Raw genomic sequence first — 23,246 nt, forward strand, 5'->3', positions numbered from 1 at the left:
TCATGAGGAGGATTTAAGAGATGACTTTATGTGTTGAAAACACTTGATTTAAGGTCATCGCCTCAATCTGGTTTTTGTTGTTGTCATTAAAGATGAGTACACAAAAGGTAGAATATATGGATCTTCTAGAAGATCAACTTTCAATTCTATTAAAAATGAATGACCAAGTTAATTGGACAAAATCCTGATTTCTAAGGTCTCTTACAATTTTAATACCATGGTTCGATTGTTTCAAAAATCCCTGAGCAACTAGACTTACCTTTTGGTGACAATACCTGTGGCCTTAAAACCTCCTTGGTGGTTATGTGGAGTATGTATTTTAAATGCAAGCTCATTACCTGTAAAGCCATACAACCCCACACATACAATGATGATGCCATGGAAAAGAAAAACCAAATAAAGACACTATCTACATTTACCTACTCTGATCCCAATTGGCAGCAAACAGCAGAAGAATCTTCCTGCCATAATGGTCACGGTTTTCCAGCACTCCAGGGAACCCATCAATCAAAGCCCTCTTAATGCCAGGATCATCCGCCTTGAAGTTTTTGAACATGTCCAGATTTAGCTGACGGTACTGGAAGTACTGGGCCAGGAGTCTAAATGCATCCGCTTGATGAAACTTCCTGGCTCGGAGAAATCTCAGGATGAAAGCATCATCTGTACGTAAAAATCCAATGTCAGGCCTGGTGATGATCATGTCCCTGACTTGCTGAATATCCTGATGTAAAACATCGGGGTTTTCATTCAGTTCCAGGCGTGCTTTCTCTATAGTATCTGGACTGAGTCCCGCCTGCAAATGGGTCATCTTGGCCAAATCTCCTTTCCAAGTGCTCAATTTCTGATGCTTTGGAAGAAAGGCTGGTCCCATTCACCTGATACTGTGCTGAAATCGTGGCCCATGCAACAGTTTTCCTACTACCAGACTTCCACCAAAACAGACAAATATGGGGTCTTCTTTCTATTTCTGGAGAGCAGTAGGACATTCAGGCCCTATGTGGTGGTGACCATTCCAAACACAAGCAAAATCGAGGCCATTGCTCACTGAAAAACAAATGCACACAAGAGAAACAAAACAGAGATGATACAAAGAAAATCTGGACAAATCAATTAGAGCCTATATAGAAAAACAGGTACAGTGGGCTGTAAGCCTGATTAGTAGGGATTTAAAGGATAAATGGCAAGTAATCTTCTAAATGTGGTGTTTTTGGTCTTTGACAACTTCAATGTTAAATATGCAAGTATGTGAAATATGTTTGGGATCCTCTTAGTTATATTGACTAGTTTACATAACGGTGTGGGGTCAGATTAGCAGTAGAGTACTATTTTATTAATAACCCTCACCAAGAGTACAAGAACAGAGAGATCCTTCTGTGTTATACAGTACTTTATGGGGCTATTCACAGGTCTAGATGTGGCAGAAAAATTATAGCTGCTGTACAATTTATTGGTTCCCATTAGCCTCCTTTCTCAAACAGAAGTATCTGTCACAGAAACATCCCTTCTGCCTGCCTTTTTAAAGGCATTTATTTGCTTGTCTTAACAATAAAAAAGGGACTGTTAAAGGCCTGAGATTTAGCTCAGTGGTTCTGCCACCTGCCTCGCAAGCACAATGGCCTTAGTTCCATCCCCCGTCCCAAAGTGGGGGGGGTGCTGTTAAAAGTCACCCTAATCCTATAGGTGCCTAATTACTCAAAAGAGGACTACAATCATGGAGGTTGGGGAGATGGGCTTGGGGCTGGAAGCTGTACCTTTGATAATCAAATTCAGTAAGCAATGACAAAGGAGGCCCACATTTGAACAGTTATCAAATTCTTTATCATTTGCATTTACCACCTTTCTGCAAGGCAGGGAAAAAGAACTCGAAGCTCTTGATTGGCTTTCTACTTAACCCAATAGCCATATAGGATCAAAGAATCATTTCCATTTTATATCACTTTTCTGTTCTCCTGAGACATTGTTTTATTTATGATAATAGCTGAGTGATCTAACTCTTTCAGATATATTCCCAATAACTTCTCCACCTAAATAGTATAGAGAGAAACATGTATTATTTACATTTTGCTCATTTTAAATATAAATGCTAAGCTCTCATAAACATCTGCTTGGTCCTGTTCTGCAAGTTTCAAAAGTGAAAAGACTTAGTAGCTGTGTATGGTGGTGCACACCTATATTCCCAGCTACTAAGAAACTGAGGCTGAAGGATCAGAAATTCAAGCCTAGCCTGGAAACTGTAGTGAAATCCTGTCATAAAATAAAAAATTTTTTAATGGTGGAGGGTTATAGTTCAGAGAGCTTGCCTAGCATGTTCAGGGCCCTAAGTTCAATTCTTAGCACACAAACACAAAAAGACACATTAGGTATAAATAAACTTGGAGCATGTATTTTTTTTTCCTAGCTTGTCTAGAGGCAGACTTTTTATCCTCAACCTAATTATTATTATTGATGCTTCATTATACAAAATAATTAAAGTAAAAAAATGAGTCTTCCTGCTTAAGACCATACATTTCTATTTTGTATGAGACAGATGAAGATCACCTTGAGTAACTATTATTCATTTTCAAGAAATGGATAATAAAAATAAATTTATTTATAAAATATTTGTTTTGTAATGTAATAACTGCATGTGTGACACAAGAAACAGAACAGAGCTTTGCTTCACACTGACTGTTAAAGATCCATATAGTATAGAAACACAGAGTTATGAAGTATGCCCAGGATTGGACAAAACTTCAAAGTCTATCTTGTTCTGTATCCAGCCAATACTGAAATTCCATCTCTAATAGCTTCCCCACAGTTTCAAAAAGCTGCCTCATCTGGTGCCTCCCTCCTCCAGTTCATCTCTGTATTCACTGCAATCTTTGACATGGGCTGTGTTATGGCTTGAGTCTAGATGTCCCCCAAAGCCTCATGCAGTCATAGATGGAACTTTTCCAGAGGTGGCTGAATCTACTCTATGATTCATTCATGGTCTAGTGCTAGGATTAAGAGTGGGTGAAAAATAAATCAGTCCACTGATTGGTTTAGCACTGCCCTAATCCCAGTAGCCTGGGTACAATATAAGGAGCAGAAAGAAGCTTGTCTCACCCCCTATCTTGTTGTTTTGCTTACCTTCTGCCTGCCATGAACTGTTTTTCCTCTGTGATGCCTGTCTGTCGTGCCACTGAGCCTTAGAGCCAGTCAATTATGGACTGAATCATCTGTAAATGATGAGCTAAATAAACCTTTCCTCTCTTAACTTGTGTGTGTTGGTTTTTGTCTCAGCAGCAAGAAAAGTAACTAAGACAGGCTGAAACTGCTCTCACCAATGACAACGGTGCAATTTCTTATCCAAACGTAGGCACTAACAGGCACTAATAATAATGATGTTGGATCAAGTTTGAACTGGGACAGTTCCAAGAAAATCCAGACAGATGGTCACCTCAGCAGTGAGTGACATTTTCATTGCTGTATCTAATAGATAAATCACCATGTGCTCAATGTAGGTGAACTCTATCAATACTTGACATTAACTAAGTCATTCTCCTTGGACCATTCTCTTCCTTTCTTCTATTCATTCTGTGACTCCATATACCCTGATTTCTTTCTGTGCCTACTCATTCCTCTCTTTCTGTGCTGACCACTTCAATGCCAGTGCTTTCCAGGATTCCACTCCCACAGTTTGGCCACCTATATGCTAATAACTTCAGCCTAGATCTCCAGGCTCCACATTCAATTGTCTACTGAATAAGTGTCCCACGAACACAGCAAAACTGAACTAATCATAGCTCCTCATCCTGAATTTGTTCCTCCATCTCCATCTCTCATGAATGATGTCATCTTCCTTGCAGTTTCCCACACTGGGAACCCAGGAGTCAACTATTATTCCACCCCCTCCTTCGCCACCCACTACCAACAATCACTTCCTTAACATTTCTCAAATCCATCCACTTGCTTCCAGCCACATGATCACTGTTTTTGTTGAGACTACATCTGTGTAGTCCTGAAACTGCCTCCCTCCTGGGGCCCTGGCTGCCAACTGATTCCCTGGATTCCAATTTATTCTTTGTATTAACAACTGAAATTTGCTGATGATACTCCTTACTCAACCTCCATTATTACCTTGTGAGTGTCCTAGAATAAAGTATAAAACTCTGTAACATGCGTCCCAAGATCACCGTCATTATCTTCTCTCTACCTAGATTCTGTCACTCTAGAATCACCATTTGGATATGCAGCCATGCAGAGCCATTGACAGTTTCTTCTCTCCTCCATGTGCCTTGGTAAAAGCTGCCTTCTACTTGAATGACCAATGATTTGAAAGATATTTTCCCCAGGAAACCCTCTCTTACTTTCAGAGATCACAGTATTGCTACACCCCAAGCAGGTCAAGTTTTGTTGCCATCTTCCCTTCTGTCTCTTCATTCAGTGTACCTTATGAAAAGAGCTGGCTCTCTTTCTCCTGTGTACCTATTATATATAATGTGCATTATAAACAGACTCAACTCCAGGAGCAAAGCAGGTCCACAGTGTTCACCAGCACAGTTCCAGTGCCAAGAACATCACATCCATGAGGCAGGGGCTTGGTAATTACATGTAGCATAAATAAATAAAAAGTAGTCAAATGCGGTTTGAATGAATGAATAAGTGATTTTTTTTCCTCTGGTACCTCTCAGTCTGTTTTCCCTTAATGAAGGCATTGCAGCTTACTTGTAATTTCTTCCCTCGTCCATGGGGTATTTTTCCCCAGAGACTTTAGCCTAGGCGTGTCATACTTCAGATCCTCCTCACCCTGAAGTGGCAGGGTAACATTTGCAGTTCCAAGCCAGGGAGCATAGTGCTAAGGGCACAAGGCACAGCAACAGATTGCTCCCCATAGAAGATTTAAAGCTGCTGAGAGCAAGTTACTTACCTACAGTTCAGAGAACTCAACATGTTTCTGAGGTAAACTAATATAAGTTCAAGGGGAAAGTTGAGCTTGTATTCTTCATGGCCCGCTTCTACTCATAGTTATGCTTCCAATCTATGATATTTCAAATAAATTTTTCAACAATCTACATCTTTATTCGGTGCTCAGCACACAGTAGAAGCTTCTGGGAGAAATACTCAAGCCAGGGTCACTGGGTTTCATACTTAGGATGAAACAGATAGTTTCCATTAAAGATAAGTTCTTCATACCAAAAGTCTAATAGAGTTCTATTTAAATAACTTAAACTGATGATAGTGAAGGCACTTAAAAAGTTATACTAAGAATGTTCATCAGGATGTATCATATTCAATTGACTGTAATTTGTTCTTTTCATCAACTTTTCTGAATTATACACAGGTACATTGGACTTGTTATGTGAAGAAGTAGGAGCAGTTTTCTGTACCAATGTTATTACCAATATTAGCTATAATTTATTATTTATTACAGCTGTATTATTCCACAACTGTATAAATGAGTAAAACAGACACATAGAATTTAAATGTTTTGCTCAAATGACAGTTTCTGAGAGACAGAAACTGGACTCAAGCTCAAGCAATCTTTCTTTGAACTGTGTTCTTGACCAATATGTCGTTCTGCCTCTTATGTGTACCAGAAAGGTTTAAATGTTTACTACTTAAAACCTGTGTTCAGCAGGTCACCTTCATTTTAGAACTGCATTCTTTTTCCCCAAAGTCACTTCTAGCTTTACCTTTACATAAACTCAAATACCCCAATGGTTAAACAGATATTTTTAGGTAGCCCAGTGCTGCACCTTACTGATGTCCAGTTATCATTTCAGCTCTTTTTTTTCCATTGGAAGATGACTGGAGTTGTTTAAAACCTAGCTGTCCATACTTCTTCAGCTCTCACTAAGTTTTATCTTCTTTTATGTATTTCTACTCTTTGGCAAAACAGGTAGACCAAAGACCCTACCATTGTATTAAAGAACTGATACTTTGCCATGCCTAACAGAGGGCTAAATATGTCTTCAGCAGGGAAATGTGCTTCATAACCAAAAAGGGGCACTTTAGGCCCATGCAGAAACTATTTCTCCCCATTGCTGGTAGGATCCCAAATGATTCTCCCTCTGAGGAGGCCAAGGTATACTGAACTAATCCATAGTTTTTATAATGATCTAGAAATTTAGGTAGTGGCATTTTAGAATTTTTTCCCCTGAGCATTTTAGTGTTGACCATGACACAGAAAAAAGAAATTCCATGTCATGATATTTAAAATGATGACATCATAAATTCTAGTTTCATGTGAAGTATCCATTAGAAAAAAAATATGTATATATTTCCTCATGTAACATTCAATCTGAAGCAAATGCACTGAAAAGACAGACCATAGCCTGTAATAATCAGTGAGTTTAAGTATAAAATACAGTTCAGAAATTGCAGCAGTTCGAATGAAATCTATTTTGTTATTTTATTACCCATTTTCTCATTTATTATGTTGTCACTTTTAGAAACACACATTCAATATCAGGAAAAATCAGAATAGTAGTAGTAATGTCTGATCTAAAAGTATGTACATATATGATTATTTCAAGGCATTTTATAGAGATTATATTTTTATTTGTTGTAATAATCCTCCAATAAGTAGAAGAAAGATAATTCCCTGGGAAATGGTAAGGTGAAAGCTTGTGAAATAACTCAGGTAAAAATGGCTGCACAATGAAGAGCCATTTTGCATTAATTGTATATTCTTGTTAATACCATAATAATGTTGTCTCCCGCTAACTAAAGATATTGAGGCATGTAACAGCCAAGCTAGTAGCTTAAAGTCACATAATGAGCAACTATTAGAGTTGTAAAATAAACATTTGTTGAGTACTTCTTATGCATCAAGGGCTTTGATGTTATATGATCTGATTTACAAAAAAATCTTTGAAGAAAGCTAAGTGGTTATTTACTAGAGGAAAGATATCTGAGAGTTAAAGTGTAAGTAGAAGAACAAAGATTTGTACCCAAAACTAAAGAGCTCTGTTCTGTTCTTGGCTGACCTGCCTTTCTGAGAAGATGCCTTATTTGGCATCACTCTGGGTACCAGTGACCTCACACACACCCATTCAGTACTCCTAAAGAGTACCTGCCTAAAGATACCTGCCAGTTCCAAGAAGATCCTTTAAGGTCTACTGTAAAATTACCCAAAATTGGGGAGGAAAGAGATATTGTTTTATGATCAAAAAGATAATATCTATAAAGTGTAAACCCTATGTAAATATAAGAACATAGATATCTAATGAAAAGCACCTCAAGTTTTTTGACTCAGGTATTTTTGGTAATGCCAAGAACAACTTTACATACAGATAAATCTAAATTAATACAAACATAAAATGAGAATCTATGTCTATATTCATTTTGTGAACTTCTCTTATAAGAAAAGGGTTGAAAATTAATCTCAGTGATAAAACTCTACATGAAAGTCTAATCAACTACCTCATCCTTCAACAAGATTGAAATTTGTGTTCATTAATTTTAAATATATTTGAACTAGGTTGGCACTTATAGCTCTTTGCCTTCCTAAAACTGCACTTCCAATTTTTAAATTGAATATGTATTTTCACCTAGGAATGCCAAAAGGAATTTTATACCAATTTAAATAAAAGTAGATGCCACTGATGCATCTAAACCCAAATTAGAAATCACATGGCACAAAAATCTTTTTTAAGTGCAACTCTGTTTGAAATCCTTCCTGAATGACGATATGTTCCTTTACTGCCAGTGAGGCTACATTTAAATTGCAGAGATTGTTAATTACAGATTCTTTGGTGCTGACCAGAGAGAAGTCTTTTCTCAACTGATGAATTTTTAGATGAACAATTTTGACTTGAAGCACTTCTGCATAAGAACTAGCAAAGGAATTTAAGCTTTGTAAGTAACAAAGTGGTCCCCAATACATCGACTTTCTATCAAATGTTAGCCAAGTTGTTGATATGAACAGTCTGTACCAGGAACAGGAAGAGTAGTCTTGGAAAGGTAAAGAAGAGACTTTTAATCCTGTAAAAGTGCAGTATGATCAGAATTTAGCTCCTGGCTCACAATCAACATTCTATCACCTTTAGCTTGGTCCTAGCCCAGGGATCACTCTTGCCACATAAATATTCATTGTGTAGACTCCCTTGGCTCCCTTTAAAATAGCACATAGTCATCTGCTTTCATTTGTTCCTGCTCTTAAGAAAGGTTAAAAGTAAATTGGAATAGGTTCCATCAATGTAGAAACACTAAGGACTTCTTACCCAAAATAGATACCAGATCAGAATTAAAATAGACTAGGACCTCAGGTACTGTTGGTTTGCTTGGCTGATGATTGTGTCCTGAGTTCTGAAGTCATCTCTGAGTCATTTACTTTTTTAGTTTGTTTGCAACAAATAATGCAAGGGGATAGAGGGAGCCAATTTTAGGGAAAACATAAGATTGTTCTGCCTCCTTACTGTGTTAGGTATAAAAGATTTTAATTGGAGTAACATTTACTTTCTACCTCAATGTATCTTAAAGAAAGAGAATCTATAGGCAAAATTATAGAGGTGTGGAAAATTAGACAGGAATGCTTTCCTATGCTATGTGTATGCTTATGTCTTCCCATAAGAAGTCATTGGCAGTTGATGTCTCAATGCTAAAAACAGATTAGTTGTATTTCTTGGGAGTATTAGTGGAAGAAGAAGAAGAAATAAAAGATTTGACTCTTTTGTCATTGCAGGAAAAGGCCATTCCTCTAAGAACAGGCTCTTACTTTTTGTAAAAAGAAACTGGAAGAATGTAAGAAAGGAAAAGCTCTCAAAGATGGCCATCAAATCTACTCATCCAATTTTCCATTAAGTGTTTCCCCAGCACATCTGAGTAGCTGGGACCTCCCTTCTGGGTTGAGCAGACAATGGCACCAGCAGGTATCAGAATTAAGGCAACTGTCTGATAAAAGTGAACCACAGCAGGGTTCTGGGACGGAGGGAGGAGGAAGAAAGGGGCTATTTGTATAACTTTCTCTTGAATTAGACATATGGTTTTGAAACTGTTCATTGTCTCAGAAGTTAGAGTACTTCCAGTTTAGAGTAGCATCATTATTTACTAATCAGGCTGAAAGGCAGAAATGTTAAAAAGAAGGAAACTGTTCATTGTCCTTGTTTTTCAAAGGATGGTTTGTGCATTATGCTAAGAGAAATAAGGTAGGCATAGAAAAAAACACACCACATGTTCTCATTCATCTGGAAGCTAAAAAAAGCTGATCAAACAAAATAGAACAATGGTTCCTAGAGACTGAGATGAGGAGTCGGGGGGGCAATGAGAGGCTAGATGGCAGGTATCAAAGTACAGTTAGATAGGACTAAATTCTAGTGTTCTCCCATTCAAGTATGAATCAGGCCTGACCCTTCTTAGCTTCTGAGATCAGATGAGATCGGGTGTGTTCAGGGTTAAATTCTAATGTTCTATAACATTCTAGGTAATTACAGTTTATAGTAACTCATTATATATCTCAAAATAACCCAAAGATATTTTCAGATTATCCTATGTTCAAATTATATCCCATTAATATGCACAATTCTTATGTGGCAATTAAAACATGCTCTAAAAGTTTGTCTTTGTGAGTAGCACCAGCAGTACCTAGGAACTTGTTAAGAGTATAGAACATTGTCCCTACCTAGAACTACTGAATGAGTAACAAAATCCCCAAGCAAGCAAGGTGCATATTAATGTTTGACAGTGCTGGTCTAGAGGATTAGTAATGACCTAAGGGTCTTGGGAAGGTAGATTAATTACCCCGAATCAGAGCTTGCACTGGCATTGCTACCAGTGCTACATTTTCCAATAGAATGTAAAACACCTCCAGTGTGTTCGTTCCCTGAAGAGCAATGGCAGTCAACATGGCTTATTGTTTCACCCCATTAGTTATTCTTACAAGTTTTCATATCAGCCAAAAAGAAAGAAAGAAAAGGGGCTGGAAATTTAGTTCAGAGGTTTCACCATCTGGCTTGTAAACAAGCCCAAGGTCCTGTGTTTGGTTCCCCATATGTATCCAAAGAAAAAAGTAAGAGAAGAGAGAGGAGGGAGGAGGGGGTGAAGGGAGGGCAGGGACAAGGGGAAAAAATGAGAACCAAGCCCTGTCATGTAAAGATGCAAGGTCCGGATAATGAATGTAACTGTACTGTATACCTAAAATGTACCAATAAACTCAATTTAAAAAAGAAAGAAAAGAGAGAGGGAGGGATAGCAGGGGAAAATGAATGGGAGTGGAGAGGAAAATGTCACGTTTTATTTATTCTATTTGATTTTGACCACACATCGACTCTTCTTATCTATAGAGATTTTGAGCCTTTCAACTGCTATTTCCGGTTCCACAATTGTCCTCTTACTTTCTCCAAAACTACAAAATAACACTGAATAGGCTAGGTGCATAACACATATAGAAGTATGGAACTTTACATAAGACATCTGAGCAATAATAGAAACCGAATTGAGGTGATGCTATTTTAAGGAGCAGAGATGGGGAAAGGTACCCTGTACAATATCTGAGAATTGAAGATTTATCTGAAAGGGTTCAGGACACATCTCAAATACGTATGGTGAGATGTTGCAGGCTCAGAAGTCAAGAAGACAAGCTCACAAGAAATTCTCTGCACAGGATGCTTTCGCCGTTACTATCACAGAGTCACTACATAAAGGGAAAGATCAGAGGGCAACCTGACCGGAGAAGATAGAATAAAAGGTTGTGGGAAGCACCAGAAGTGGAAAACAATGAACTTTTTATCTGAATAAAGAAGTTTTTGTTTTGTATTGCTTTGTTTTGTTTTAGTACGGCAGAATTTTGACTGGTTGATTTCCACATTCATGAAGAATAAAGCAAAAGAAAATAGTCTTCCTTTAAGCTAAAGAAAAAGCTTAGAGGACTGGGGATTTAGCTCAGTGGTGCTGGGCCTGCCTTACAAGCACAAGGTCCTGAGTTTGATCCCTGGTACTGGAAAAAAAAAGAAAGTGCTTAGATTAGAAATTAGGCACATTTTTTTTCTATAGAGAGATATAACTCTTGGGGCTATCTGGATAAAATGGACAATGAATTTTTGGGAGCAGGATGTACAAGAAGACCTTTTTAGGCAATGATGAGATTTTTCTGGATTAAATACTTGTCATGCTCCATATTTAATATGTACACTCTGGTGTGTTACTTCCTCTGTCCAAGTACCTCTGTAACAAGAACACCAGAGAAGATTGAAATCAGCCTTACTAAGGATGGCTCTGCAATGAGGGATCCGTAGAATTAAGAACAAACTTCTCAGATATAATAGTGTGTATGTCTCTTTTGTAAAGGCTGCAGAAGTGATCAGATACCACGTGGTCTATGAGTTCAAGATTTCATCGTTTGGAAAATGAAGGGCCTATCTATTTTGTACCAATTCTGAAAATTTGCATCTTTCCATGAGCATGCCTACAAAAGTACAAAGTATATGATGAAACTTGACTGAAAAATATTTTCTGGTTACCTTTAAGTCCACGTTAAAAACAGCTAACAGAGCGAAGAGACAATCTACAGAATGGGAAAAAATGTCACCAGATGACAGGTGACTAACATGAAGATTATATTAAAAACTTAGATACCCACAATAAGAAGCCCAGTCAAAAGCAGCTGAAATTTAGAGAGACCTCTCAGAAGAAGTACAAATGGTTAATAAATAGATGAAAAAATGCTTATTGTCACTGGCCACCAGAGAAATGCACATTAAAACTGCACTGAGATGCCATCTTACCCTAGAAACAATGGCTATCATCAAAAAAAATCTAATAATAACAAATTTTGGTGAGAATGTGGGGAAAAAGAAACTCTGCTGCATTCTCAATCACAATGTAAGCTAGTAGAACCACTATGGAGGTCAGAAAACTAAAACTAGAAATTCCATTTGATCCAGTTATCCCCCTTCTTGGTAGCATCCCAAAAGACTCAAACATCTTTTTTAACAGCTAGATCTTGAAAATAGTGTGTATGTCATTAACAGATGAGTGATAAGGAAAATATATATAATGGACTACTACACTGCCATAACAAAAGAGAAACGAGAGATTCATAGTTAAATGGATACAACTTGAGAATATAATATTAAGTGAAATAAGTCAAGCACACAAGCTCAAATGTCATAGTGTTTCAAATGAAGAGATAAATTTGAAGTAGGGAGATGTTCAAATACATACTTCCCCAGATCACAAATTCCATATGCTAATTGGCTTCACTATACTATTGGTTTATCTTTGTTGGGAGAATAAAAGATTTGTGTTATCTGTTTCTTTTTTGTAATAATCCTTTTGGTTTATGACTTGTACTCTGAGTAACTACTTTGGAGAGAATGATACTCAGTGTAACTATTGTTATTCTCCTATTTTAAAAAAACCAGAAAGCTGTGTTATTGGAAATATGAAAAATAAAATGGCTCTTAAGAAATAAGTGAAGAATCCAGGATAGTAGCAATCTATAAAAATTAATAAGCTCAGCATTTTAATCAGGAAAATGCATTACTTCTGAGACAGATGCCTGTAAATCTCACTGAAACAACATTATTTTGAAATTTCCTCAGCCTCAGGAAATTGTATTAAGCACAGGAAGAGAGAAGTATTGGAGGCACTGGATTCTTAGCCTGAGTTTCTGGTGTGGGATAGTAAGAATTGGTAATATGTACACTTTCTAAAATCACTTGACCTGAACCATTCTTTGCAAATGATAAGGTAGTTCTAATAATCTCCTTGCTCAGGGACTTCAGAGTTCTTTGGCGCTGTGTATATTACTAGTCTAAAGATGATATATGAATAACCAAACTTTTTTCTTCTTTAAAATCCATTTCATCAAATATTTTCCCGAGTAGTCTTGGTTTGAGTTTTAAAATGAGCACATTTTAGAGGCAGGTAGAATTATGCTTATGTTTATACAATTAGTAGCAGTAAGGAAACTTTTGACATGATTTCCTTATTCATAAAGTATTAAGTGAGGGTTCTCCCACAAAATTTCTCCAGAAAATACCTGTTTCTGATCCTCTTTCTTTGTGGCAATGCCTCTAATAATGAGCAAGTTAGTTTGGTCAAAACTTGTTTCACTGCATCTTTTTAAAGAGGGAGAATATGTGCAAGGGCAAGATTTAAATGAAGCTTTTCTCTATTCTTGTTTAAACTTTCTTATTGCATGTGATCTGACACTATTTTCATTTAAATACATATTATTTAATTAATGTACTGATTTTATGTAAGACAAACCCACAATACTTTACTATACAGAAAAATTAATATAATGAACACTCACCAAAAGATTTTTATGACCAGGTCTTTCACTTATTTTCTGATGTTTGTTAGCTCTTATAAAACAGATAACTGTGGCTAAATCAAATAGGTGCCATGACTTATGTTTAGATCATCAAGTCCAAATTAATCAGATAAATGAAAGATGTCCTAACTTCCCTTAAGCTAAGATAGAAAATGATAGCACTCTAAAAGCAGATTCTGGCAAACCAGTTACATAAAATGCCTTTTCAATTTTTGCACTCTATTACCCTTTACTATTATCGGAAAATGGTGTTATCGCCTGATTACTGAGAAAGCGTGAAAAAATCTCGCCTTCCAAATCTGAGCCAGTCCTTGACTAGTGATGAACAAAGCCAGGCCATCTGTTCTGAATATCATTACTACTTTGGCCATTTGGGTAAGGGATCTATCTGTTCTGCTTCCAAGAGATATTTAAGATTGGAAAATTGGAATGAAATAAGTAGGAAGAGACCTTTGAACAAACAGAATTTTCCAGTGAGATCTCCCCATTTGTTTGCTTTTCATTATCACCATTTTAATTTTCATTCTGGCCAGAGAGGTAATCTTTGGGTTCCTCTTTTACAAAGCATTTCAGTAAAAACTTAATTCCAGAGTTTCTACAGTAATTGTTTAGGAAGGGAAAAGCATGTAGGTGAATGTGAGTCATCAGTCACCCCCGCCCTGCTTCTGGTGATTCTCCTTTGGAAAATCAGAAATATGAGTTAAGCTTACATTTTTGTCTCTCTGGAATCACACTATGCCTCAGGCCGTGTTAATTTCCTGAACTAAACAGTTCCTAATCTGCTGAAAGGCAGCTGTCTAACTGCTGGTGTCTGGCAAGTCCCCATCTGTCTCTGTGCCCCGGGTCTCTCCCTCCTGCTTTCACTTTGCCTTTCTCTCAAGCAGGCGCCTCTCTTTGTTTTCAGGGGTGTCACGCACCTGAACTTTCCTTCCTATGCCTGTAAACTTGAGCTTTTGTCCTCTACCCTGCGGACCTCGGGCTTTGTCAAAGTGAGGAGACACAGTTGTGTTGACTAGTTACCGCGCCGGTGATGGTGGAGATGATGACGCTGATGGTGGAGATGGGGTGCTGATGGTGCAAAGGGAGCACAGGCTGAGCGGACGCCGGGAGGAAGATGGACCGCGGAGGCGGTGGCAAGTGGGGTGCGGGAAAGGAAGGAGCGCAGAGGGATTGCAGATGGGAGCTGTCCACGCACCAAGTGCTGAAACGCTGCAGCCATAGCATCGTAAGAAGTGCGGGGGGCGGGGAGGCGGGGAAGCTCTGCAAATACAGAAAGAAGAAAAAAGGCAACAAATACCTTCACACAGCCGCCCAGGCTTGCTTTGGGAATGTGTTTCTGCAGGTGTCCTCGCGGCTGAACGGGGTGGGTGAGATCTCCTATTCTGGCAGGTTCGAGCTCAGATTTCTCTAGAAAGCTGTGAATGAGCCCTGGTGGCTCCACGGGGCTGTGATTTTGGTAGGAGGCGTGTGCACCGAGACTCTGTCCTTCTATACCGAGCCTGGCTTTCCCCTGGGTCCTAAATGCCTCCGCACAGTTGCTCTCCTTCTTTCCGTCAAGACGGTACCAAGAATTATTGTAATCGGTTAACATCTGGGACAAAAAGTGCAGGAACCATCACTCTCCACACAACGTTAAAAACAGATTCTTTTAAGCGAATTAAGGCAAACTCTCAAATAGATCAGCGTATGTGTATGTGTGTTTGTGTGCACATTGGACAGATAAGAAAGGATGGGTTATTTTATTAACAAAGAGTGTCGAGAAAATGAACTATATGACATATGACAAGGCTCAATTTAAAACCTCGTCTCACCAAAATAAAACATAGATAAAATATCTCAATAAATTAAAAATATGTAAACATTTACTGATTCTAAGATATGAAAGGTTTTCTAAACATAAGAGGAATGGAAGAAATCACACACACACACACACACACACACACAAGATCAATAAGTTTGAGAGCAAACTAAACATAAGGGATGGAAGAAATCACACACACACACACACACACACACACAAGATCAATAAGTTTGAGAGCAAGAAAAGGCCCCCAGATGTCAAAATGTGTAAATACAATTTACCACTTGGAGGAAAATTACAACAAATACGTGCTTCATATATAAAATTTCTCATAAGTCAAAAACAAAAAAAGACTAATGACCTTGTAGAAAAAACAGAGTGAGGAGGGGCAAATAATAAAGAATTCACAAAAGGAGAAGATGCAATCAACACACTTAAAGAATTAACCTCACCAGTAAATGTTGTTTAAAATAGCACCAAAGAAATAAAAGAAGAAGAACATCAAAATAAAACCATACTGAGGTATGGTTTTGACTCATTTCAAATCTGCACAATATCTCACACAGTTGAGATAAAAATGCATTTCACAGCATTCACATCATGAAATATGCATGGCATTTAGACCCAACAATTCCATTTCTAGCACTTTATGTTGGAGATGTATTCAGATATGAAAATAAAGATTCATATATATGTATATATATATATATATAAATTTCATTTAGAAACAAAGTTGTCAAAATAAAAGTATTAACTTTTATATACACTATAATATTTGAAGCTACTACTAATATATTTAAGACTATTTAAAGCCCAAAATGCCTGGAAAACATGTGAAAAAAAGAAAGATACCAAATACAGCACCTCCCTCTCCCCAGTTATTAAGTTAATAAGGTCATAGGATAGTATGATGAGTTATGGGTCAGTTTCTTTTTTTTTCGCTGTAAACTCATCAGAATGCTTCCAATATTAACATAGCATTTTACATATAGTTATTTAGTCACTATCTTGCTCTCCCCAATGGCAAAGAATATGCTTTGTTCTCTACTGTTTCCTAACACTTACACATATTCTATAACAACATAGGAGCTCAACAAATATTTACTAAATAGAAAAACAAATAGATAAATGAATGGATAACATCTGCACACAGACATGCAAATATATTTAAAATATTTTACCAAGCTATGAATTTCATACAAAAATGATGTAGGACATCAGAAAGATCTGAGGTTGATGCTGAATTTTGATCCTATAAGCACAATTAAAGTAGCATCTTTAGAGATACAGCTATTCATGGACATGACTTGCAAAATTGCGCCAAATGTGAATTTTTAAGGGAAAATATTTTCTCCCCCTCAGTCCCAATTTAATACTAATGATTTTTTATCTTGGCCCCTTTTAAATGTGTTATATACTTAGCTTTCTTCTGAGGTTTTAGTGTTGATATTTCTGTTTTACATCTCTCCTCCCCTACATGCTACTACTAACTGACTTAGATGTTCAGAAGTATATGATTTTAAAGTGTATTTGAATACTTTTATTTTATTCTTTCAGTTATTCTTCACCATTGATTATCACTATTGAATGACATCAGTGATGACTCAGCTAAATCTCTGTATTTTCTAATCTGAGAGATAGAAAAAGTCATAATATATGCAATAATTTACAAATTCATATTTTAAACTGAGAAATCTTAATAGAAGAAAGCTAACCATTCTCCAAGTATGAAGCTGAGACATGATATCATAGTCCTCCTGCCTGATCTTGTAAAGGAAACAATAGAAATTGTAAAGGAAACAATAGAAAGAAACACAGAAGCTACTAGCTACCAGAATGTGATCTTATATTGTGAAAATTTTTCAAATAATTTAAAAATTCACCTTCACTTATTAGTGTGCAAAACAGTCTACTTTTAACAAGTCACTTTCATAGATAATTAGAACAGATATCCTGGATATATTAAAATATTTACTTTTTCCCAGAATGTCAATGAAGTTTTATTCTTTGTCTTTATATTAATTGATATATCACTTATGATAATATTTTTCTTTCTACTTTATTTAAAATTCCCATGTAGGGACAACTGTCCCTCACTGAATACTATACATGTGCACTTGTTGTGTTAAGTTTATCTTTAGGTCTATTTCTTAGGACCCAGGATGACTTTGCTCAAAGATTTTGCCTGGTACCTGCAAGCCAGAAGCTTCTGTGATGTGTTTCGTTCCTTCATTTACCCTGGCTGACGTTGTGCCGATATTCTGCACACTCTGCTCGCTTTCTGTTTCAATTCCTCACATAGGCATCTGCCTATGTGTTTGTTTGCCAGGAATTCTCCATGTATCTCTTTGTGCATAAGTTGCCAATGACAAGAGGGCAAATATGGCCTGCATATAAGCATCTTCCAAACTGCTTGACCTTGTACCTGGCATGCCCTTGTTGGCAACTCATTTCTCCACTAATTTCAAGGACCCTATTGATCCTGTTGACTATGCTGTGATCCAGGTTTGGATACCTGGAGAGCGATTTCTGTTAGTTGCCCAGTGATGGGTGAAGGATCTACACATATGAAGTGGGGAGACCAGAAAAAAATAGATTAATATCTAGAAAAATCTTAATATGCCTGAAAAAAATGTTATGCTATTACAATGGCAAGAACAGTATTTCTGAACATCTGCATAGCTTGGGTGTTTAAGGACTTGGAAAAAAGTATAAGAAATGTGGGAAAATTACAAAAGTAAGACTAGTCTAGTTAACTGAATCATACTTGGCTTTTCCTGTAGTTTTATAATATGTACCCAAATATACTGTCAAAAGATCTCTCATTACTGTTTCTATTACATAAAGTGCAAGCCCATTTTGAAGTTTCAGAGAGTATGTATTAGTCCATATGGGCTAGGTAATGCTGAAAGAGAAAATTAGCTCCTCAGCCCCAATAGTTTCCCAAACCAGTTGCTTCTTTCTTGTTCACACTGGGAAGATTTTGGAGAAGATGAGTTTGGTTATCCTGAGACACCCAAGGACCAAGTAAGGTCTTGTCAAAGCAAAAAATAATAATACATGAAGAACTGATGCCTGCTACTATGCTTCAGGATTTAAAAAAGAGGAAGGGGCTAGGGATTTAGCTCAGTGGTTCCTCCACCTGTCTCGCAAGCGCAAGATCCTGAGTTCGCTCCCCTGTACCACAGAGTGGGGGGGGGGCATTATTTCTAGTCAGCCATGGCCAAAACTAGTAATATAACCCTACCTATGTGTAAAGGAGCTGAGAAATATGGACAAAGATCACAATATAGTAGTAGTAATTTTAGCTGTTTCTTTGAGAGCAAAAATGATCTTTCCAACATGACAAACTTGGGTTTCTAGAATTCTCTATCCTATTTGCACTTACAAAATAAGTCCATTTCTTTCATTATTATCTTGAAAACTGCAACAAATAATAACAAAGACATACTAACAACACTTTTTTTTCACCCACTAGATGTGTAATCTTACTCCTATGTAATTGCAGGTGACAGTTTCTCCAAATGTTTCACCACTGGGTAACACAGATTGTTAACATCCCTGCCTTGCATATTAAATTTCTAATTTTGCCAACCAGTAAGTCATCAGTACACATAGTTTTTAATGTAGCACTTCCAGGAGATGCTAGACTATGTTTCAACAATAAATAACCCCAAAGATATCAAAGGCTTAATACAATAAGTTTTTATTTCTCATTCTCAATGCTAGTTCCTAGGGAGAAATAGAAGGTCTTTCCTCAAAAAAAGTCATACTCAGAAAAGTCCCTTCATTTTGAAAGTCATCATGGCAGAAAAAATGGATACAACTGAACTCACACTCCTACAAGTGACAAACACCATTTCTATTCATCACATGTGGACCACAATAAATCCTTTAGTGTTACTAAACTGCATGGATCTGGGAAAGGTATGAATATTTGATGTGCAGTAGAAGTTCAAAAGGAAACACAAACCTAAGATCATTTTCTAGGAGGCTAAAAGCAAAGATCTAATAATTCATCATGATATAGTGATACTCCAGAGGATCAGTGTGCTGCATCCAACATGAGAAGGTTGGAAATTCTTAACAAAAAGGACATTCTTCTACTGAATGTCCATAGTAAACAAGGAAACATAGCCACTGTTATCAAAATTACCACTTCTCTAATAATACATAAGATCCTAATGAGATAAGTGACATTGTGAAATGGAAAGAAAAGGGCTAAAGGTGTAGGGAAGGTGGGAAGGGTGGGGGAAAGGTAATAAGGGAAAAGAAAAAAAATGTGAGAAAATGAAAAGATGGAAATAAAGTGTTTGCAAAGGGGAAGGGGAAGAGGGGGTGAAGGAAGGGCAGGGACAAGGGGAAAAATGAGAACAAAGACCTGTCATGTAGAGGCACAAGATCCCAATAATGAATGTAACTGTACTGTATGCCTAAAATTTACCAATAAACTCAATTTAAAAAATTGCCACTTCTCTAACTTGAAAACAGAATGGTCAGTAATCAATACTATTACGATTGAGGAAAGAGTGTAAAAGTCAGATAGAGGTCCCTGGCTCAAAGCCTACTATCTGTGGGATCTCTGATGAACTACTGCTATAAATACAGGTGTTCCATCTAGCACACACTCCTTGGGAGGAGCTCCTCTTCCTCTTTTATCTAATATTCCAGACCATGTTATGGGAGGCACTCAACACTCCAGTCGGTCACTGCTGCTGAGCACCACAGTGAGTGAAGAAAGTACACAGAAATGAAGCCAGAGTGAGTTTGGAGATCTAGGAGAAATTTGATTTCTTGTTCCAAGGTCTTGGATCCTACAGCTTTTCCTTTAGTAATCTGAAACACAGGAAGCAGCATGTCAAGCTCATTTTAATTGGGTTTTTATCACTGATAATAAAATAGTTTTGCTTCATTTTGCTGACTTCTCTGAAATACTTCAAATCTTATTACTCAGATGATAATTTCTCCATGGGACCTGATTCTACAGAGAAGAAAACAGGTCCTCCTACTAAACACCCTAAACTTGGAAGAAGAAAATGAAGAGCAGTGCGTTGTAATGGGCACTGCTCACATCAGGATTTTCCTAGAAGCCATCTCACCATTTACGAAGATTACTTTAATACTAACCTCTCTACAAGAAAGCAACCGAGTAATAGAATCTATATTCCTTAATTCTCACCAAACCTCTCCAAAGTGTATATATTTGAGAGGAGTGATGTTTTTTTCTGTCATGATAATTATGGTTAGTCTCATTCAAGTGTGCAAGAAACAGATCCATACTTCATTTACTTCATCAATTGAGAGCTTTTATAAGGGTATGTGGTTTATGATGATTGATGATGATGATGATGATGATGATGATGTATAAAAAATATAGTAATCAATTTATAAGAATGATGTCATTGAATCTTTTAACAGTTCCATGAGTGAGGTTTTTGCAGTACTGGGTACTTTTATTGTCACATTTTACTGGGGAAATTATACTCATAGGGAGTTTAACTAATGGGTCTGCATTACGAGGACAACTGAGATCGTAACTCACATCTTTCTGTTTCCAGGGTCAGTGCTCTGAAACATTATTCTATACTATATGAATTTCAGAATAATTAGGATATCAGAACTTTTAGAGAACAAAAGAGCACCACATCTCTATGTCAGCTGTACGGCCTTATAATCAGGTTCTTTCTTAGTTTCTCCCACTACTCTAGTCACATTGGGTATTAGAGCATTACATCTGAATTTTGGGAGACACAAGTAATTGTCCATAACACCATGAAATGTCTTCCATACCTTTTGGGTAATGCACATGAGGCCTACCCGTATTCATCCTCTCGTTCTGCTTCAGTACACCAATCAATGTTACCTCCCAACATATTTAGAACTAAAACAAGATATTTCTCTAGAATTTTCTGGAAGATTTTTTTTTGGTACTGGGGATTAAATCCCAGACCTTAATGCTGAAGCTGCATCCCCAGTTCCTTTTTAAATTTGAGAGAGATTCTCACCAAATGCTAAGTTTCCCAGGCTGGACTCAAATATGCAATCCCCCTACCTTAACTTTTAAGAGTGTTTGGATTAATGCACGTGCCACCACACAGCTCTGGAAATTTTTGTAATGATGCTGTTGATTCCACTTAAGAGGAAGAAACTATGTAGAATAAATGTTGCAAATCTAAATTTCTTGGTAAGGAATTGGGAGCCTTTATCATTGTTCCCAACAATGAAAAACACATGCATTCTCAAGTGGAGTTTAATACCACTTAAGAGGAAAAGACTATAAAGGTGAACACGTGCACATTAATAAATTGGTAACCACCTATGAAGACTAAAGTATTTTAAGGTAGATGACAGAATACCCCCAGTACTCTTTTTTTCTTCTTTGTTTTCTGTTTTTGTTCTGAGCTGTTATATTTACAATAAGGGGCTTTCTTACCACTAATAAAGAAAAAGCCCCCAAAAATTCAGATGTAATTCCTTTTTAAAAATACTTTGTTAATATATGTCTATGATCTTACCATTTCTTTTTTTTATTTTAATATAAATATTTTAATATGACTCATGGTAAAATAACTCCTCCATACCTAGTAACAAGTATATCATTTTTAAAATTAAATTCAGTGAAATTAGGCATCATTTTGAATTCCAAAAGAGAATCTAATGTAAAAAGTAAACTACAGAAAATGTGTACTTAACTCATTATTATTTACTATTCAATTTTAAAATTAATTCTTTTGCACCATGCTGTTAGTAATATGAGCAGTAATATGTACAGAAAATATCTAAGTATGCTGCTTTTTAATCTTATCTAAAAATATTTTAAATTCCCTCTTTCTTTTGTTCAGGTAATTTTAGACCTTGAGAAATACTGTCATAAAGGACGAGGCCTCATTTTCCTAATTAAATTAATTTAAAACTTGAATCAAAGTTATTGTATTATTTCTGAAAGTTAATATTCAGCATACCAAAAATTTCATTGAGTCCCTGATATTGGGCAAAATTTTGCGCACACACACACACACACACACACACACATATGTATGTATTGCATCCAACTCATCAGTGATTAAAATTTATCTTGTGATCCAGGTAAATTTTATGTCTTGCCAATCTCCTGAAACTTTCAATAGAACGTTTAGAGAGAGTTACAGTTTGGGAAACAGGGTTACAAATCAGCTCTGCATAGTTTCCAGCCACTATGAATTCATCTGTCCGCAAACTTTAACATAATTATTCAAAAGCTATGGAATTATTTTTGCACATTATTTCAGTAACAAAAAGAATTCAGTTTCTAAATGTGTAACTTGCAAGTCATTACTCTAGGAGACATTTAGAAAAGAGGGAACTGGGTCTTGGGAGTAGGAAAGCAAGGTGATGTTAAAGGGAGCTTTTGCATGGAGATTTAGGAAGGATAAGGAAACCAAGGCACCTCTGATCCAAGAAGCATTTTAAATTCCTGACAAATGGTAAGCTAGAGCTGGATGCAAAATAGAAGCTAGTTCTGAGTAGGAGCTTACTATGAAGTCATAGAGGCAGAGCTAGATTGTAAGGAAACAGATGGACCAGGAAACACACCTCAGATTTCTTGAAGCCTAAAGTGTTTTCCATATGGCAGAGTCTAGATCAGTACAAAGAGCCCCCATGCCTTGTAGCAAGTGCTGCCAATGATTCTCTCAGCCTTATGTGATCTTTCAAGCCCAATCCTACACAGGGGCATTAGGTCCTGTCTATGAGGAAGCCCAATCTATTACTGTGACTTCCGCTGAAAGCTTGGGATATCAATACTCTAGTACTCAGCACCAACCTAGCTCAGAGACCTCAGGAGCATGGGATTAGGAAAGAAATATCTATAACAATATGTTCCATGGACAAGCCCTCCTAAACTGGGAGAGGGGTTGGGGGAAGGAGGTTTCTTTCAATGATTTCAATGTCTACTTTTATACTGAAGAGTGAGGAGGAAAAGGAGGAGATAAAGAAAAGAAGAAGAATGAGGAAGAGGAGGGAGGGAAAGAGGAGGTGAGATATTTTGAATATCTGCTTTGAAAAAAGGAAGAAATAAGAAAATAATGGGGCCAGGGATTTAGTTCAGCGGTTCAGTGGCCTGCCTTGCAAGCACAAGGACCCGAGTTCAATCCCTGGTACAGGAAAAAAAAAAAAAAAAAAAAAAAAAAAAAAAAAAAAAAATACACAAAAAAAAAAAAAAAA

General features: G+C 37.0%; 1 protein-coding gene and 1 long non-coding RNA gene across 2 annotated transcripts in view; one reads left to right on the forward strand and one right to left on the reverse strand.

Moving 5' to 3' along the window:
• Clvs1 (clavesin 1) overlaps nucleotides 1-14,722 on the reverse strand; it is a 213,622-nt gene extending 198,900 nt beyond the window's left edge. The window contains exons 1-2 of the mRNA XM_010640529.2: nucleotides 14,541-14,722; nucleotides 420-1,044 (exon numbers count right to left, since the gene is read on the reverse strand). Of these exons, the coding sequence (XP_010638831.1) occupies nucleotides 420-871 (452 nt within the window). The 5' untranslated portion in view covers nucleotides 872-1,044; nucleotides 14,541-14,722. The remainder of the gene's footprint in view (nucleotides 1-419; nucleotides 1,045-14,540) is intronic.
• The window catches only part of LOC104873704, a 47,113-nt gene that overhangs the window by 5,097 nt on the left and 18,770 nt on the right, over nucleotides 1-23,246 (forward strand). The window lies entirely within an intron of this gene.

The sequence above is a fragment of the Fukomys damarensis genome, unplaced genomic scaffold, assembly GCF_012274545.1.
Source record: "Fukomys damarensis isolate Sample0158 unplaced genomic scaffold, DMR_v1.0_HiC HiC_scaffold_5, whole genome shotgun sequence".
Lineage (NCBI taxonomy): Eukaryota > Metazoa > Chordata > Mammalia > Rodentia > Bathyergidae > Fukomys > Fukomys damarensis.